The following is a 20,969-nucleotide window of genomic DNA, read 5'->3' as shown; positions in this document are numbered from 1 at the left end:
AAATTTAATGATGGTAGGAAAGGTGGTGAAGAATAAGAATTTTAAATTAAAACAGCAAAAAGGGTGTGAAATTGCCATAGAAGTTAGGGATTTATTGATGATGAGCCAACACTTGCCATGACAATTTCCTTGAAGTAAGTGATGGAAGATGCAAGCAGCTGGGGGGCATCATTTAAGCAAAGGTGTCAAAACTGATGTCCAGTTTTTGTTGGGTATATGATAATGCTGTAATTCACAACAAGCAAGAAGTCTGTTTGTAAATGAAAAGCTATCTGGAGAGAGCAGTGGGGAAAGATATTGATAACTAAGTTATGTTTAAATCCGCAGGTGAGTGTAGATGGAAAAAATTTACATAGAAAATGGGTATTTCCCTTCAGAGGAAGCTTGCTTTTTATTACAAGCCGACATTAACAGGGGAGACACTCTTCCTGGAGCAAATGCTCCCTAATCCAGAGTTTCCATTATTATTACTGTATTGTACTATTTCTATTTCTTTGCCCCCTTTAACTCTATCTTACATGTTCTGTATATGCATAGAGTGAGGTAAACCTTTTGTAGTGTTACCTTTCACACCTATGTGCTACATGAGTTGTGTGCAGTTCAGTCATTACTTTATATGTATAATAGCAAGCTTCTGTCTTGCAGTTTTGGCTGGTAACCAAGTAAGGATTTGCTATGGTTCACTTCAACCTACAGTTTGAGTTTGAACTGTATTGAGCTATCCCTCTCCGGTACCAACTCTGTAAATTCTCTCTTTATCTCTCTACTACAAGATCATCCCCCTGTTCTCTATTGCAGTGCTAAGAGTTATTTCATTACTTCCTAATAGAGTGAGATATCAGATTGGAAGATCATTGGCAAGATTATCCTCAGTTGTATGCTGGGCAGCAGAGTGAATTAAGGGCTGGTGGGCTTCCTGCTGAATAAGGAGAAAGCAGAGAGTGCCTTGTTAGACTCTCAAAGACATTGTTGCGTGAGGTAAATGAAGGTTTAGAAATTGTTCCAAAATGCCTACCACTCAGGATTGAAGGTAAAGGGTCATAAAAAGAAGAATTTATGAAGATATGGGACTTTAAACTTATAAGGATGGGCACATGAATGATAAGAAAAAAATGGAGGGTTATGTAGGAGGAAAGGGGGGGGGTCGAAGGGCTTTTACTATGCTGTAATGTTCTATGTTTAAATTGTCTGTCATTGCTCTTTGCGTTTATTGATCTTCAGTGTTAGTCAACCCAAAACATGGATTACTAACAATGCTGAAGTAATTGTATTAGGCTTGAAGTTCAGTTGAATGAAGATTATCAGCACAAATATTGTGATTAAAAACACCTGAGATTAATGAGCAGCTGATCCTGTTTCTGATACTGATATGATGGATCACAATTACAATACCTTTTAAGAGGAAACGATGATTTCTGAGCAGGTTTATCTGGTTAAGAGTCTTTTTGCATTGTTGTATAAGGAACTAGTAACATTTTGTATCTTGATTTTTAATGTATGAACTTTTATGGACTTGTATTTTTGTTCACTTGCTTTTCCAGAGTTCAAGTTCTGAGGAATCCATTGCAGCAGGAGATGCCTCAACAACTGACTTCTTTGATAATATTCCGGCAGAAAAACCAATCTTCGAAATTCCTGTGACCGGAGGTAAATACTTTCCTGATGGTCTAGCATTAGGACTTTAAGAAATGTAAGATCCCAAAATTATGGAATTGTACAAATATATGGCACAGTAGAACACTATCTGGTACATTGTATCTATGTTGACCTAGAATACTAGCGAGACAAATCCTAATTTACAACATTTGATCCATTACCTTGTAGATAGCAGCACATCAGGTGTCCATTCAGGTAGTGATATAGGAGAGTGCTGTTTTCCATAAGTCTTTCAAGACTCCTGTGCTTGGTTAAAATAAGGTCACAGTTATCTTCTCATCCTACAAGCTTAAATCTGTGCCCCTTGTTTGTTAGCCTTATTGCTAGGGGAATTAGGTTTTTTCTTTTCACCTGTCTAGCTACTTCAGGGGAAACTTATACACCTCAGTTAAATTTTCCCTTTGATCTCCTCTAGTTTACAAAAACACAACAACAGTAAAGACAAACAACAGGAATTCTGCAGATGCTGGAAATTCAAGCAACACACATCAAAGTTGCTGGTGAACGCAGCAGGCCAAGCAGCATCTATAGGAAGAGGCGCAGTCGACGTTTCAGGCCGAGACCCTTCGTCAGGACTGCGCCTCTTCCTATAGATGCTGCTTGGCCTGCTGCGTTCACCAGCAACTTTGATGTGTGTTACAACAGTAAAGATACATTTTTCTTAACGTGTTTGAAAATGTCTGCGTGAGAAAGCAAATTTGTCTGCTTTTTCAACCTTGATAATTTCTCTTCTGAAGGCTCAGATGTAGACTAGGTTCATGCCCCAGAAACTGGCTGCCTGCCATTTTCTTGCGCAGTGCAATTTTTTTTTTGTTTGAATCTTGCCATTACATCAGCAGGCTGCTTGAGCCTGTCCAACATCTAAATGCAATTTCCACTGAATGTCAGGACTTTGTCTCATGTTTTCTTGCTTTATCCTGTTTCTAATCCAAGGGAGCTGAGGCCTATGGTGACATTTTATCTACTGTGCTGGTTAGGAGAGAGAACTGAGTATTTTTGTTCCTTTTTGTTCCAGAGATTGTGAGTCCCAATCATTGCTCTGATTGAAGGTCTGCACTATCTGTGCCTGAGCAGACTCTTGGATTAGCCCCTTTAAAAAAACCTTTTCTGACTGGTTTTGGTTCCAGTGGATTGCTAAAATTAGACTTGAAACACCAAATTCATTTTGTATTCAACTGTAGCACTTTATCATGCTGTTGATCTCTTGGAATTCCAAACAGATGAGATTTTGCTATTGTGTGATTTTAATTTTTATTTAACTTGCAGTTGTCCTGTTTTTTAGAGCCCCTCATTTACCAATGCTTTGGTTGAACTAGGCTATTGACTATCTCCTTTGCTTACATTGTGCTCACAACCAGTTTCTTCTCCCATTGTGTTTAAGGTCTGCTTCAGTTGCCCTGACCCCTGTCAATTATTCCTGTCCTCAAAGACTTCCAATGTTTTCCTTCTGATCTTGCAATTTCATGTTTAAATTTATGCTAAATTTTAAACACTTTGCTAACCTTGGGCTTCCCTTCTAATTTACTCCAACCCTTTCAAGGACTGTGCCAAATTGTGCTTCTCCTTCTGTTTACTATGAGACCATGAGTAGATCATTTGGCTCTTCAGTATCACTCTGTCATTCAATAAATTCAAATTCAAGTTTAATTGTCATTCAACCATTTACACGTATATAGCTAAATGAAACATTGTTCCTTTGGAGCCAAGGTGCAGAAAACAGGATGTACAGTCACACACAGCACATATAGTTATGATACTACATACAGTCAAGAAATAGTATTAGCAGAAGACTCTGAGTGGCATGGCCTGAAGATTCATGGTGTATAGGATGTTGTCCTGGAGCCATGTTTCTGCCAGAACAAGCGCACTGTGGTTCTTCATCTCGTGCTGGGTCGGCCACAGACGAAGGCAGTCCAGCTTGTCTTCCATGGTGCAGACACTGGAGAGCAGCACCAAAGGGACAGCTGGCCTGCAGGGACCAGTCCCCAACCCAACACAGGTTCCAGAGCGCCCGCCATGTCTCTACTCTTTCCCACACCGCCTCCAGCGCTTCCTTCCCAGTTGGCTGTAACAGGTGACGCCATGGCATGAGAACCTGGTTTGCACAACTGAGGCCACGTAGATTGCCCACTGTAGGTCTCAGCAATGAACCTGACTTGCACTGTCCAACAAGGTCTTCCAGTCACAAGAAAAATATCTGCACCACTTGTTTGGCCCAGAGAGCCTACTGCGACCAAAGATGCTTCCATCTTACCAGAAGACCAAGGCATATCATCTGTTTCAGTTTTATACTCCTGCATTTTCCCCACACTGTTCTTGTGCCGAGGAAATTTTATCTGCCTCCATTTTAAACATATTCAGCTACTTAGCATTTATAGTCCTCTGCTGGTAAATTCCACAGGCTCCCCACCTTTTGAATACCAAAGACTCTGTCTCAAGCCACAGAAGATTTAGGGCTGAGATGAGCAATGAGATACCTCATCCACGGGGAACATCTGCCCAGTCTACCTTTCCCTATCAGAATTTTGTAATTTTAATTTAGACTCCCTTTTCATCTTTCCAAATGAATATAAACATAATCAGTCTCTTTGCAGTCTAACCATCATCTCATGATAACTTCACTATTGACGGTCATGCTTTCACCCACCCACCCAGAAACACAAGCTCTTCCAACTTGATCCCACTTTTTCCGTAAGGTATTTTAAAACATGGTTTTATATTTTTTTCTTGTCACTTCTTGGAACACCTCCAGTGTTTACCCAATATCTGATTCCTCACGTCTAAGAGTTTTATGAAAATGTTATATTTAAGCATTTTAAAAAAGTAAACGTTGGAAACCAGAAGGATTGTTTTTTTCACATTGATGCCAGACCTTTTGAACAATTCCAGCATTTTAATTTTCAGCAACTGTAATATTTTGGGATTAAATGTTATCATTTCTTAATTAAAATAGTCCATTATACCCAAGTTATGTGCCATGTGTATTCTAGAGAGGGTTAAGATCAAAAGGGTTCTTCTTGACCCCACAGAGGTCTACTTGCTAAAGGATGAATTTATGTATTTTTCAGATACTGATGGGTTGATCAGCCAAGCCTTGCTGATAGGAAACTTTGAAGGTGCTGTTGAATTATGTCTCAAGGACGACCGTTTTGCGGACGCCATCATACTTGCTATTGCTGGGGGTGAAGAGCTTCTTGCACAGACACAGAATAGGTACTTTGCTAAAAGGAAGACCAAAATTTCACGGGTAAATGTCACTTCAGTCTGTCTTCATTCATTCTAAAATAATGCATTCAGGAAGAAACATTATGTGCAATGTGATGTGTTTTAGCTCTTTCACTCTTGTGAACTGAATTTAAATTCATCTGAGGCTACTATCCTTCTCACTAAATTATGCTGAAAAAATCATAACACCAATACAATTTGCGCTGATATGAGCATCCCATGGGTCTGGTGGTGGATAGTGTCAGATTAAGTTTGTGGTGGTTCTCTGTATGTTTGGGGTAAACACTTTGGAATAGAGTACAAGTAGATCTGACTGTAGTGTAATGTGGCAATGTATAGCCTGTATTAAAATGATAAATGCTGATACTGCAAAAGAAGTGGGGATATGGTTATTCACAACCACCTGGTGTGGGAATACTTTACTGGCTGCCTATATTGTATCCATTATCCACAACGATAGAAAAGCAGCAAAGTATGAAAGAATTGTTCTGGAGCAAAAACTATGATTACAGGACTATATATATTCAATTTCATCTGAAAGTTGATGGCTTTTAATTTAGTATTGTATATCAATTAACCACAGCCACCACTTACTCTTACTGATACTGCACCAGAATATGTGGATCCTGGATCAGCTTCTACAGCTGGCTGAGTACCTACCAATAGACAACCCCTTAAAACATTATACTCGACCTGAGCGATCTCACTACTACACTTGCTCAATGATTCAGTGGACCTGTTTTTAAAATTATTTTTCTCGGTGATAGAGATTCTTGACAGCACATTTTGTAAACTGATTGGACTAATAAGGAATATTATGTAACTCTTGAGTATAGTGCTAACTTTATCTTGATGGAATACACAATTTAGTAACTGTCTTCTTGCAGCTTGTGTCTTCTATAGTTACCCATAATTGGAGGGACATTGTAGAATCGTGTGATCTGGACAATTGGAAAGAAGCTTTGGCTGCTCTCTTGACTTATGCCAAACCAGAAGCATTCCCATCTCTATGTGGTAGGTTGCTGCCTCCATGTTTGTTTTTGCTTATCTTTCCTTTCCAATGTTGTACTCTTTAAAGAATTGCTTCTGAATTGTAAATATGTAATGGGGATTGAAGTACCTACAAGTAGTTCATTTCATTTTAAAATCTTTTTTATTGATTATTATTGAGATCAACAAAAAAATTCTTTAAGGTAATCAAGTCAACATATCAATATGTACAATGAGGAATTAAATTACCAAATAACTGATTAACAAAGCTGAACAATATATCAATAATAATAAGAAAAAATAGTGTTAAGAATATTTTTTCAGAAAAAAGAAAGTAAAAAAGAACCCCTACTAACTAAAACAAAAAAAACCCTGCTAACAAAAAAAACCAAAAGGAGTAAAAAAAAAACCCATTGGGAGCACGACCCCGGAGCTATACGCCATACAAGCTTCCATAAAAGAAAAGCATCAGTCCGCCAACTCAGATCTATTTAAACAAGAATCTGAAGGAAACCATCTTAATTAACTCAAATCAGATGATAGTAGAGGGCAAAAGAACCCAATCTTTTCTCAAAGTGAAGTTGAGGATCAAAAGTTTGACTTCTGATTTTCTCCAACCTAAGACATAACATCACCTGAGAGAACCATTGTATCAAAGTGGGAGCAGAGATGTCTTTCCATTTCAATAAAATAGCCCTTCTGACCAATAATGTAACAAATGCAATTACATGTTGGTCTGATATAGAAATACCATGAATATATTGAGGGATTATACCGAACAAAACTGTCAATTTATTAGGTTGTAAATTAATTTTTAAAGCTTTATAAATTGTAGAGAAAATGGATTTCTAAAACTGTTTCAATACAGAACGCGACCAAAACATATGTGTCAATATTGCTGTCTCGCTTTTGCATCTATCACACTGACTATCAACATTAGGAAACATTTTAGACAGTCTCTCCTTTGTCAGATAGTAACGATGTACAATTTTAAATTGAATTAAAGAGTGACTGGCACAAATCAAAGAAGAATTAACCAACTTCAAAATTCGCAACCAATCCTCTGTTATCTAGGTCATGTTAAGCTTTCTTTCCCAATCTTGCTTAATCTTAAGTGAAGGGTAATTGTACTGTTGTAACAGTAAATATAAATTTTCCCAATAAAACATTTCACTAAAGGATTCTTTTTTAAAATAATGTCTAACAGGTCAGAATCCTGTATATATGGAAAAGTACTTAAATATTCTTGTAAGAAATGTCTGACCTGAAGATATTGCAAGAAATGTGAGTACGAGAGAGAGTATTTTGTTACTAATTTCTCAAAAGACATCAATCGGCCTTCTTGGAACAGATCCATGAAGGTATAGACTCCTTTATTCCTCCAAAGAAAAAAGGTAGGATCACTTAATGAAGGTTTAAATAAATAATTTCGATAAATTAAACTAAGAAGGTTAAATTTTTTGAGATTAAAAAAACTATGAAACTGGTACCAAATTCATAACTACTGCTTAATCATAGGATATAAATTTAGATTAGAAATTTTGGCCAGTTGTACAGGTAAAGAAGCTCCTAATAATGAGGTTAAGTAAAATTGTTTCACAGCTTTCAATTCCAAATCAATCCAAGGTGCTCATTCATTTTTATCAACCTAATATAACCAGGAACACATATAACGTATATTAACAGCTCAATAGTACATTCTTAAATTAGGCAGAGCAAGACCTCCATCCTTTTTTAATTTTTGTAAATGATATTTTCCAATTCTTGGATTCTTGGTCTTTTATTATTCCAAACAAAAGATGAAATAATAGAATCAACCTGATCAAAAAACTTCTCAGTTAAAAAAATAGGAATATTTTGAAATACATATAAAAATTTTGATAAAAGCATCATTTTAACTGCATGAGTTCGGCCAACTAATGAAAGTGTAAGTGAATTCCAACTACAAAATAATTGCTTCATAAAATCCACTAAAGGAACCAAATTAGCTCTATAAAGGTCTCTGTGATTTTTAGTGATAATAATACCTAATCATTTAAAGGAGTGCGTAACTTTAAAAGGAATGTCATCATATAGAAAAGCAGAGTCATTTAGAGGAAATAATTCACTTTTATGAAGGTTTAATTTATATCCCGAAAACTTTCCAAATTCATTTAATAATTTCAATAAACTAGGAATGGATTCTTCAGGATTCGAAACATAAACTAAGATATCATCAGCATAAAGGGAGATCTTATGAATAGTCCCATTTGTGGAAATTTCGTGGATATCTTTAGCTTCACGAAGTGCAATGGCCAAGGGTTCCAACACCAAATTAAATAACAGGGGACTTAACGGACATCCTTGTCTCATACCCTGTGAGAGTCGAAAAAAAAGAGATCTGCAATTATTAGTAATAACAGTAGCAATAGGGCTTTTATTTATCATTCTAATCCACTTATTAAAATTAGTACCAAAGCTGAATTTCTCTAAAACGTTAAATAAGTATTTCCATTCAACTCTTATCAAATGCCTTTTCGGCATCAAGAGAAACAACACATTGGGGGGTCTTAGAAAAGGAGAATATATAACATTTAACAGTCTCCGAGTATTAGAGAAGGAATAACAGCCCTTTACAAAACCTGTCTGGTCCTGAGGGATAATTTTAGCTAGAATATCCTCCAGTTGATTCTTGAAAGAATTTTAGCATCCACATTTAATAATGAAATAGGTCTGTATGAAGCGCAGTCAGTAGGGTCTTTATCTTTCTTAAGAATTAAAAAAAATAGGAGCTTCATAAAATGTGGGAGGTAACTCTCCTATCAGAAAAGAATCTTTTAAGCGTTTCCATCATATATGGAGAAAGCAATTTTTCAAATTTTTTATAAAATCCTACAGAATAATCATCCAATCCAGGAGCTTTACCAGATTGCATTGAAAAAATAGCTTTCTGAATTTCTTTTTCAGTAATAGGAGTATCAAGAGTTTGTTGATCTTCAACAGAAATTCTAGGAAAATCAATCTTTTGTAAAAAGGCATTCATTTTAAAAGGATCAGCTGGATACTGAGATTTATAAAGTTCAATGTAAAAGTCTTGAAAAATTTTATTAATGTCTTCATAATTACAATGTAAACTGCCGTCTCTCTTACGAATTTTTAAAATTTCTCTTTTAGCTCTAGCTGCTTTTAATTGAGATACTGATAGCTTATTATTTTTATCTCCAAACACATAAAATTGACTTATCAATTTAAGCAAATTTCTTTCAATAGGATAAGTTAATATTAAATTATATTGTGATTGAAGTTCAACTCTTTGTTTAAATAAATCAATGTTAGGAGAGATTGCATAAATATTAACTGTCTTTAATTTGTTTTGAAATCTTATCTAACTCTATTCTTGTCGGTTTTTTAAGCTTAGCTAAATAGGAGATTATCTGACCTTGCAAATATGCTTTAAATGTATCCCATATAATCAATTTCGACACATCTCCCATATTGTTAAGAAGAAAAAAATCTTTTATCTGAGTCTCAATAAATTTGACAAAGTCCGAACTTTGTAATAAATTTTCTGGAAAACGCCAAGGCAGATTTGCAATACCGACATCATTCAATTCAAAAGCTAAGCTTAAAGGCACATGATCTGAAACAACGTTTCACATTTCTGGACTTCGGACAAAAATCGGAAATCAGCTATAAAATAATTGATGCTTGAATATTTTTTGTGAACATGTTAATAAGAAGGAATAATCTCTGTCATTAGGATGTAGATGTCTCCAAATTTCAACCTGGCCATAATCGATTAAAAAAGAGTTAATAAGTGATGCAGAACAACTCGGAAGCTGCTGATTGGTTGAACTCTTGTCGATCAAAGGATTTAAACAACAGTTAAAATCACCAGGCCATTGTCTCCCACACCATCACCGATTTTATCCGCTCAGGGGATCTCCCATCCACTGCTACCAACCTTATAGTTCCCACACCCCGCACTTCCCGTTTCTACCTCCTACCCAAGATCCACAAACCTGCCTGTCCTGGCCGACCTATTGTCTCAGCTTGCTCCTGCCCCACCGAACTCGTTTCTGCTTACCTCGACATGGTTTTATCACCCCTTGTTCAATCCCTTCCGACCTATGTTCGTGACACTTCTCACGCTCTTAAACTTTTCAATGATTTTAAGTTCCCTGGCCCCCACCGCTTTATTTTCACCATGGATGTCCAGTCCTTATATACTTCCATCCCCTATCAGGAAGGTCTCAAAGCTCTACGCTTCTTTTTGGATTCCAGACCTAATCAGTTCCCCTCTACCACCACTCTGCTCCATCTAGCGGAATTAGTCCTTACTCTTAATAATTTCTCCTTTGGCTCCTCCCACTTCCTCCAAACTAAAGGTGTAGCTATTGGCACCCGTATGGGTCCTAACTATGCCTGCCTTTTTGTTGGGTTTGTGGAACAATCTATGTTCCGTGCCTATTCTGGTATCTGTCCCCCACTTTTCCTTCGCTACATTGACGACTGCATTGGCGCTGCTTCCTGCACGCATGCAGAACTTGTTGACTTTATTATCCAACTTTCACCCTGCCCTCAAGTTTACCTGGTCCATTTCCGACACCTCCCTCCCCTTTCTAGATCTTTCTGTTTCTGTCTCTGGAGACAGCTTATCTACTGATGTCTACTATAAGCCTACTGACTCTCACAGCTATCTGGACTATTCCTCTTCTCACCCTGTCTCTTGCAAAAACGCCATCCCCTTCTCGCAATTCCTCCGTCTCCGCCGCATCTGCTCTCAGGATGAGACTTTTCATTCTAGGACGAGGGAGATGTCTTCCTTTTTTAAAGAAAGGGGCTTCCCTTCCTCCACTATCAACTCTGCTCTTAAACGCATCTCCCCCATTTCACGTACATCTGCTCTCACTCCATCCTCCCGCCACCCCACTAGGAATAGGGTTCCCCTGGTCCTCACCTACCACCCCACCAGCCTCCGGGTCCAACATATTATTCTCCGTAACTTCCACCACCTCCAACGGGATCCCACCACTAAGCACATCTTTCCCTCCCCCCCCCCGCATTCCGCAGGGATCGCTCCCTACGCAACTCCCTTGTCCATTCGTCCCCCCCATCCCTCCCCACTGATCTCCCTCCTGGCACTTAACCGTGTAAGCGGAACAAGTGCTACACATGCCCTTACACTTCCTCCCTTACCACCATTCAGGGCCCCAAACAGTCCTTCCAGGTGAGGCAACACTTCACCTGTGAGTCGACTGGGGTGATATACTGCGTCCGGTGCTCCCGATGTGGCCTTTTATATATTGGCGAGACCCGACGCAGACTGGGAGACTGCTTTGCTGAACATCTACGCTCTGTCCGCCAGAGAAAGCAGGATCTCCCAGTGGCCACACATTTTAATTCCACATCCCATTCCCATTCTGACATGTCTATCCATGGCCTCCTCTACTGTAAAGATGAAGCCACACTCAGGTTGGAGGAACAACACCTTATATTCCGTCTGGGTAGCCTCCAACCTGATGGTATGAACATCAACTTCTCTAACTTCCGCTAAGGCTCCACCTCCCCCTCGTACCCCATCTGTTACTTATTTTTATGCACACATTCTTTCTCTCACTCTCCCTTTTCTCCCTCTGTCCCTCTGAATATACCTCTTGCCCATCCTCTGGGTCCCACCCCCCCCCCCGTCTTTCTTCCCGGACCTCCTGTCCCATGATCCTTTCGTATCCCCTTTTGCCTATCACCTGTCCAGCTCTTGGCTCTATCCCTCCCCCTCCTGTCTTCTCCTATCATTTTGGATCTCCCCCTCTCCCTCCAACTTTCAAATCCCTTACTCACTCTTCCTTCAATTAGTCCTGACAAAGGGTCTCAGCCTGAAACGTCGACTGTACCACTTCCTAGAGATGCTGCCTGGCCTGCTGCGTTCACCAGCAACTTTGATGTGTGTTGTTAAAATCACCACCCATTAACAACATATATTCATTTAAATCCGGCAATAAACCAAATACGTTTTTAAAAAAGGAAGGATCATCTACATTAGGTCCATATAGATTAACCAGGACAATTTTTCTATTACAAATTGTTCCTTTGACAATTAAAAATCTACCATTAGTATCTGACACAATAAGAAAATAATTTAAAATTAGAAAGCTCTGCAGAGGGAAAAAAAGATGTTTATGCTTAATCATTAAAAATACACTGGAGAATGCAAAAACAATCTCCAAAGACGTCAAAATAATAAAATTAAATAAACAGAAAAATGTCTAAGTAATCTCTAACAAAGAAAAATTGGCGCCATTATCCCTTTGACTTACTACCCAATAAAAAAAACTGTTTTTGGAAGATAAACTGAGACTAGTTATCTATCTACTAAGCACTCCTCGCTATATAAGAAAAAGTCCTTGTAAACTATGAAAATCACTTAATTAATGAAGAAAAGGAAAGATAAAAACAAATAATCAAACCAGTTAGCAATCTGTCCGCTGTGTTAATTCACTCAGTATACCAAAGAGATTTCAGAAAAGTCATTCATCAGTCAAATCAAGAAGTTCACATCTTCTTTAAATGGTCCATCGATCCACAGAAATCTTCAAAGCTTGTTTTCTTTCAGAAAATTATTCAACAGACCTAATACCATTCAAACCTCGGCCACCTCCAAAATAGAATTAACAAAGTCCAATGCCGCTTCGGAATCCAGAAAAACACATGGAGTCGAATCTTTAGGAAATAATTTAAATCGGGCTTGATAGTGAAGTGATGGGAATAATCCCTTATCATGGGCTATCTTCATAGCTGGAACGAATTTGAACCGCTGTTCCATAACTTCCCGTGGATAATCTTCATAAAAATGAATCTCGGAACTCTAGAATTTAAAAACTCTGTTTCCTTGCATATTTTATGATTTGGTCTTTAACTTTGAAATGAAGAAAGCTGACCAAGACTGACCTTGGTTTATTCGGATCTTGAGATTTTGAAGTGAAAATTCTGTGCGCTCTTTCAATATCGGGAGGCTGAGGTAAAATATCCGGAAACAGAGATTGAAACAAATTAGCAAAATAGTCCAATAAATCCCCACTCTCAGATCCTTCCTTCAGTCCAACAATTCGAATGTTATTCTGATGAGATCTTGTTTCCAGATCGATAATCTTGCATTGAGACTGTTCCAAGTGGGCTGAAATAATCCGCTATCTGACGCTTCGACTCTTTAAGTTCAGAATTCAAAGAAATAATACTTTCCTCTACGAAATGAAAACTCTGTTGAAACGACTTAATCTCAGAAGTGTTGGTATCTATTTTTTTGTCGAGAGTCATCAACGCATGTTCTAAACGCTCAGCCCAAACAGGCATATCTTCTGATTTTTCTTTCCAAGTTTTTCCCTTTCCATTGCTGGATTCAGAAAGCTGCTTTCCGCTTCTTAAAGATTGTGACATAATAACAACTATTCCCTTCTAAGATCTGACAAATAGAAGTTAAAAATTCAGAGTTTAAACTGGGGAAAAGGGAGAATTAAATGCAGCCACACAAAATTGTGTGTTACTCCATTAGGCAGCAGGTGGAAGTCCTCAAGTAGTTCTATAGATGCAGGAAGCTCATCGCCTAAACAAGTTGTACTTAAATGTGATCTTTCTGGTTAATGCATACAGGTGATTTGACCATTTGTAAATGGGACGAATCATTTCCTGATGAACCATAAGTCGATAAAAAAGCCAGTGTTAATTGGATACCCTTTAGACATAAAACCAGTAACTGATTTGTCTTGTCCTTACATGGCGCATGGATTAGTTTAATGTTCCCTCTTGGTGCTTAGGCTGAGGGAAACCTACAGTACAGGACAGGAGAACAGCAGCTGAAATAGGTATAGAAGAGTATAGTAAGATGAGGTGTTAAGGCCAGTACTCATAAACAGTAATGGGCAGCTTCTGAAATTAATACGACACCGCTACTGTTATTTATGATAAGAGCGAACAGCACTTCTACCTGTATGATCCTAGTTGTTCAGTGTAGAATATACTTGGTATTGTTCAGCAAATGTTATGTAGTTGTCAATATACAATTAGAGGACATGCTTTTGACAGAATGACCTATTCCCATTTCACATAGTATCCAATATATTCCACTAGGTGTCAGTCATGGTTCAGTTGGGAAAGTCAGGTTTTAGGTTTGTTCACTGCAGAGACTTGTACGCAAAATTCCAGTACAAGATGGAGGTGGTATTATCTTATTAAATCCTGGATTTTTCTGGCCTCTGCAGTTCAGCTAATCCCAAGATAGGTATAGAAGAGTATAGTAAGATGACATGTTAAGGCAAGTACTCATAAACAGTAACAGGGTTTAGGCTATTTGGCCTCTGTTGCTTGCACCAGCATTTAGTGAGCTTGTGTGTCATCTTTACACGGTACCAATTTCTTGCAGTAAACCAATATCATTCAATTCTTAACAAAAAACTAATTTATTCTCTCTGCCCTGAGGATGTATCTTCAACCTAAAATCATTAATTTCTTTTTCCACAAATGTTGCCTGACTTGTGTGTCATCCCAACATTTTTTATTTGTGTGTGTGTGTCTGTGTTTTTATGTATAAAATAAATTCGGATTTCTCCATCAGCCAAATTCATTTTAATCTGCAGATGAAGGTCTGCACAGTAAAATAATATTTCCAATGAACGGTCTTCTTTATTAACCTGTGGTTCCTTTGGGGTTCTCTTCTACAGATACTCTAGGATCCCGGCTAGAGATGGAAAATGACGGAGGACTGTGTATGCAGGCATGCCTTTGTTATATCTGCTCTGGAAATGTTGAGAAACTAGTAGAATGTTGGGTGAAGACTCATGAAAGCTCTACTCCACTTTCACTAGAGGTAGGAGGTCATGGTTCAGATCGTTAGTTACTTAATTTTCAAAGTGTGTCACCTGCAGTTTCCAGAATTAAATTCCTGCAAAGCTTAGAGGGTAGATTTAACTGCAGTGAATTAAAAACATGTTTAAAATCAGGAAAAATGGATATTGGAATGAACATTGTCTTTCCCCCTTTTCTCACATGTTAATTGCCCTGATTTAACATTCTTTTCTCAGTATTGAAAATGTGCTACACTTGTTTTGAAATGCTTACTGTTGGTACTAGCTATAAAAATAATCTAAAACAAAATGAATATAGTTAGATCTTCTAATGTAGTATTTTTCTGGCAAATGGTAAATAACTGCGGTGTTAGTGCAATTGATGACTTGTTCACAGTATTCAGTTCGGACAAATGCAGTATTATAGTGGGCATAGTAATTGATACTTTACAGTGTTAGTCATCTTTTCTCTCTTTATCAGGATCTAGTGGAAAAGATTATGATCTTGCAGAAGGCGATTGAGTTACTCCAGGGCACTGACAGGGCTGCGGAGGGCCCAGTCTTTGCAAAGAAACTCACACAATATGCCAGTTTACTGGCTGCTCAGGGGAATTTGGAAGCAGCCATGAGCTACCTCCCTTCCACTTCAGATCAGGTTTGCTTTGGTGTTATTATTATTGTATTTGTAATATAAGATAAAAAGATCATATGGCTATTCATACTAGTACCCAATCATTTATAACATCAAGGTTTAATAGATATGCAGAAACTGGCAGGATTCTTATTATGCAAACCACTAATTAATTATGTAAATGCTATTGTATTTTCTGTAAGTTTGTATAGAAGATTGAGGGTTGAAGTTGAAGAGTTAGATTTTATGATTTTAATTCAAGCTTGTTTGAAGAAAAATTCAGTTTATTCATTTAATCATTGCATTAGAAGTGTGCTAAATGTTGTAGGCATATTGTACAGGCAGGTACAATTACACTGGAACGGATTGGACTGAATATCTGGTGGCAGTGTGCCCACATGTCTTCTCTGATGGCTCAATTGCCTTGATCGTTCCAACCAAGGCTTGCCTTTGGCAAACCTTCCAGTGTTTAGCAGATAGACAGACAAGGGCTTAAGTTTTCATATGTTACTTAAAGGCACAGTCTTTTACCCTATTCACTGACCCAAGATGGCGCCGGTGAACCGTGGGCAGCTTGCAAGACTTCTAAATCTACCTCTGAATTATATTCATGTAATCTGCAGCTTGTAGTTTCTCTTCAAGCAACATACTTTTGAACTGTCTTAATGAGCCAGCAATATCACAATCTTCTGATGGATTCAGGCATGCAGGTATGGCATGTTAACATCACCATAGCTGGAGGAGGGCAAGGCGCCAAGCCAGGCTGAGACACCAAACAATGAAGTTTCCTCTACCCAGTATCTTGTTAGCAAATGTACAATCGCTGGAGAACAAGATTGAAGACATAAGGGCAAGATTGCAATGTTGGATGGAAATGAGGAATTGCTGGTTTCTGTGTTTCGCAGAGACATGGCTCACTCCAAACATGCCGGATTGGGCAATCAGACACGAGGGCCTCTTGATACACAAGATGAATCAACCTGCAGTTTCGGAGAAGATAAAAGATGGGGGTCTGTGTTTCATGATAGAATCCCTGTGGTGCCTGGACGCAGCGGTCTTGGCCTTGTTGCACTCTTGTTCTCCCAACCTGGAACATCTAACAATTAAATGCTGACCATGCTACTTACCAAGGCAGTTCTTCTCCATGATCCTGATTGCAATTTACATGCTACCAAAAGCCGGCATTAACCAGCCACGAGATATTGAATGCTGCCTTCACCAAGCAAGAAACTGTCCATCCCAGTGCATTTCAAATCATAGTCGGGAACTTCAATCAGGCTTGTTTGAAGAAATCTTTGCCCAATTATCATCAGCGTATAACCTGCAGCACCAGGGATCCCAACACACTAGACAGCTGCTATATTATGATTAGCGATGCCTACCATTCCATGCCATGACCATATTTTGGGAAATCTGATCATCTGGCTGCCCTCCTCCTACCTACATACAGGTAGAGGCCGAAGATCCAAGGCTCCAGAGATGGGGATAATAAAGAGTTGGTTGCGGGAGGCAGAGAAGCAGTTACAGCGTTGCTTTGAGTTGAATTAGGCTGTGTTTAAGGGAATCGTTTGAGGATCTGAATGGATATACCGTGGTTGTCATGGACTTTATTATAATGCTCATGGACAAGCGTGTCCCCACAAAATCATTCTGAGTCTTGTCCAATGAGAAATCCATGACAAGCCATAAGATCTGCAATCTGCTGGTGGCCAGATCAGTGGCAGTCAGGTCTGGCAACCAAGTGAGATTCCAGGTACGATCTCTGGAAAGCCGTCTTGCATGCGAAGTTGCAATTCCAGACCAAACTTGAGTCTCTACAATTGTGGCAGTACTTGAATGCTACTACCTCTTACTAAGTAAAAACAAGTGGCATAGATGACAACTAGGATTTGCTCCCAGATGAGTTCAATACCTTCTGTGCTGGCTTTGACCATCAAAATTTGAAGGAACTTTCAGGAACTCCCACAGCTTCCAGTGACCCTTTGACTTCAATCTCTGAGGCAGAAGTGAAAGCATCCTTCAGGAGAGTGAACCCAAAGAAAGCATCCGGCCTAGATGGGGTACCTGGCTTAGTACTAAAGACCTGTGCTAATCAACTGGCTGGAGTGTTCACCTATATCTTTAACCTCGTGCTTCAGCAGTCTGAGGCACCCACCTGCTTCAGGCAGGCTTCAATTACACTGGTGCTCAAGAAGGATTCGGTAGCCTGCCTCAATGACCATCGTCCAATAGCACTTAAATCCAGGGTGATGAAGTGCTTTGAGAGGCTGGTGATGAAACTTCAACTCCTGCCTGAGGAGCAACTTGGATCCACTCCAATTTGCCTACCGGCACAATAGGTCCACAGTAGATGCCACCTCATTTGCTCTTCACTCAACCCTGGAACATATGGACAGCATCCATCAGGATGCTCTTTATCGACAACAACTCGGCATTCAACATTATCATACCCTCACAACTAATCAATAAGCTTCAAGATCTGGATCTGAGAGCCTGCATATAGTTGATGGGCTGAATAGTCTTTAATATGTTGTTAAGAAACAAGTTCCTCTGAAATTAGTATTTCACAATTGTGTTCTACTAAGAAATTTTACAACAGGATGCCACTCATCAAATCTTGGTTATTTTTGCCTTCATGTTTTTCAAGTATCCTAATGTACTTTACCTGAAAAGACTCAATTGCCTCTTTTAGTTTATGATACTTCAGCTCCGAGATAGACTGTTCCACGCTCAAGGTGAAGCTATGATGGGCCAACAGCCGCCTCCTTTTCCGTTTAACCGTGTTTTGACAAGAAGGCCACATCCAACTGCTTCTCCTGCTGCCACTCCAACTTGTCAGACACCACCTCAGCGGGCAAACCAGCAACCGTCCCAGCAGGTAGGTAGCACAGTGCCATCCCAGCTGAATTTATTTTGTGATGTTTCTCCCCAGTCTGTGTGCACATCTTTGGAGCCTTGTTCTGTTCCTGTTTATTTAGCCCTGCATCTTCATGAACATTCTTTGCTGGGTTTTACATATTTTTACCCTACCTTTTGCCTAGAATGGTTGCACGTTTCAACATTTGGCTCAGGTATCACTATGAATACATCCTACAACTCACCGGATGAGTAAACAAAGATTTGAATGTTCAAAAACATCTGAACTATTTACCACTTTTTACGTTAAATGTGTTTCATTACTTATTCCTAGGTGTACTTCAATATTTGTGTAATTTATCGTTACCTCTCTTGAACTTGCTGTGGTAACTTTTCTGTTGATATTCTCAACATTCTCTACATTTGCTCCCAGCTACATTGTGCACTCTGCATGACTTGCTCTCTTGTACTTGTCCAAACTTTTAAATTCATACCTTTCATTACATCCATTATATTCTGCATGAGTTATTTTTAGTATATGTGCATTTTGTCACTTTGCTCCCTTAACTGTTTTGTTTTTTTTAAACTTGCTTTAAAAAGTTTTGAAATTGCAGTGTGCAATCAAGACTATTTTGATTGAAATTTGAATTAATAAAGTTATTTGTGAGACTTGTTGAGTAAATTTATGTATATTGATCCCACTTGTAATCTCAGTTTTTGTCTTTAGTCTCCATATCAGGCGCCGTTTTGTCCCCAGACCCAAGTCCGTCCATCAGCTCCAACAGTATTTACTCCACAGCTTGCCCCTGTAGTACCTCCATTTGCTCCCTCAGCTCAGGGCATTGCTGGAAGCACCACCAATATCTACTCCAAATCAGGAGGAACACACCCCACCTATCCACAACATCCTACCACAATGTCAGCACCAGGTAATCTGTTTCATAGATGGGTTGGTGTGCCTTTTAAGTTAATCGGAAATAGTGTTAAATGGTTATTTTCTTAATCATAGGGAAGGAGCTATGTTTAAGGGATAAATTCATTTAGATATGAATAAACTAATTCCTATTAAAATATCATACGTGTATAATCCTATTTTATAATTTAGTGGTGATCAGTGTTTATCATATGGGAAGTGGGATTTTTTTTGTCTTCAATTGTTGATGCTTGTGATGAGTCATAAATATACAGCAAGCACTTCTCCAGCCCTTCCCTGTCAGTAATACCAACTCAGACTTAACAAAGGACAATTCCATTCTATCTACCAGTTGTTTTCCGTATAAATGTCTGTTTTGAACAATATCCATTGAGACAGTCCACCAATATTTGTCCACTCTCACCCACATACAATGTTTTAATTCCATCAACGTGGCTGCGTTGAACCCAAAAAAAGAAAGTCTGGTGGTCTAAGCTACCAGTTCATCCAGGACTCCTAATGTTGCAGTAACTGAAACATATATTAAATAGAAAAACATGAAAACGATGTGCCATTTCAACTGCAAATCTTCAGTTTCACCAGGTATTTTTCTCGGCTGCAAATTCCCAGTAGATCTGGTGGTTCAGTGCATTTTCACCTGCTTGAGATTTTCAGCATTTTTGGTTCAATGTACTCTTAGTATGCACTGAAATTCATTCTGAGCCTGCCGTTTTCTATGGAATTGGGGATGGCATATAAATAAAGAGAAATGCTCTGCTCTTCGAGATTTGATGAAGTTTTAAATGAAGGATATTGTTGCTGAAGGGTGAATGTCAGGAAAGAGAAAAAAAATGTTATGTAGTTTTGTTAATATATTTTCACTTAATTTAAATATTTTTTGTGTTTTTCTTTATTTCCCCATAGTATTTTCACAATACCAGAATTATGGACAGCCAAAAATTCCTTCAAGTGGATTCCCATCCTATTCTCTACAGCAACCTTTGCCAGGTTCAGGATTGACTGGTCCATCTCAACCTACAGCCTCGCTGAGTGGTCCTACAATGCCTAGTATATCTATGTCAGGGCCATTATTAATGGCCCCTGCTTCAGTGCCATCTTATCAGCCCTCCAGCACTTTGCCACCGTGTACACAGCCTGGACCAATGCCAGCTTATCCAGGACAACACCAGCATCAAGTTCACCCTCCTACATCTCTATCAGGCATTCATCCTGCTTTTCCCCATCCCTCGGGAACAGGAGGCCCAGGAGTTGCTCCTTCCAAACCATTCATGGCTGCAGCCGTTCCTCCTCCCCCTCAAACAGGTATTTAGTTAATAACTGTACCACAAGATGACTATTTGTGTGGTTTAATGGCATACTTAGTCTGACTATATTTCTCATTACTAACAACAGGAATTCTGCAGATGCTGGAAATTCAAGCAACATACATCAAAGTTGCTGGTGAACGCAGCAGGCCAAGCAGCATCTATAGATGCTGCTTGGCCTGCTGCGTTCACCAGCAACTTTGATGTATGTTTCTCATTACTACTTTGTTTGTGTCTGTCTGCCTGCCTATCCACACATAGGAAACATGTACAAAGAAATCGCAGCAAATCTACTTAGGTAAAGAAAAGTTGAAGCTGGATTTAAGTTGTAATCCATGAACGTATTCCATAATTCTATACTAAAATAATTAAAATATGGGCAGGGCTCAGCACATCATATAGCAGCTGTGATGAGAGCAACAGACTGGAGCTGATGAAGGCAGGAAATTAACCTGTTAATTCTGATTCTCTCTCCACAGATGGCCTAAGAATTTCCAGAATTTTTCTGTTTCCTTTTAGATTTCCAACTGTTAGTATTTTGGTTTATAACTGATTCT

At 38.8% G+C, this 20,969-nt stretch overlaps 1 protein-coding gene across 3 annotated transcripts in view; it reads left to right on the top strand.

Moving 5' to 3' along the window:
- The window catches only part of sec31b (SEC31 homolog B, COPII coat complex component), a 97,672-nt gene that overhangs the window by 36,908 nt on the left and 39,795 nt on the right, over positions 1-20,969 (top strand). For all 3 annotated transcript variants that reach the window (XM_063070703.1, XM_063070705.1, XM_063070704.1), the window contains 8 exons: positions 1,542-1,647; positions 4,725-4,903; positions 5,769-5,895; positions 14,565-14,710; positions 15,169-15,342; positions 18,011-18,196; positions 18,902-19,103; positions 20,012-20,410. In XM_063070703.1, coding sequence (XP_062926773.1) covers positions 1,542-1,647; positions 4,725-4,903; positions 5,769-5,895; positions 14,565-14,710; positions 15,169-15,342; positions 18,011-18,196; positions 18,902-19,103; positions 20,012-20,410 — 1,519 coding nt within the window. The remainder of the gene's footprint in view (positions 1-1,541; positions 1,648-4,724; positions 4,904-5,768; positions 5,896-14,564; positions 14,711-15,168; positions 15,343-18,010; positions 18,197-18,901; positions 19,104-20,011; positions 20,411-20,969) is intronic.

This window comes from Mobula hypostoma, chromosome 18 (genome assembly GCF_963921235.1).
Source record: "Mobula hypostoma chromosome 18, sMobHyp1.1, whole genome shotgun sequence".
NCBI classification, from domain to species: Eukaryota; Metazoa; Chordata; class Chondrichthyes; order Myliobatiformes; family Myliobatidae; genus Mobula; species Mobula hypostoma.
Note: the sequence above shows the minus strand (reverse complement) of the source record. Positions and strands in the feature narration are given on the sequence as shown.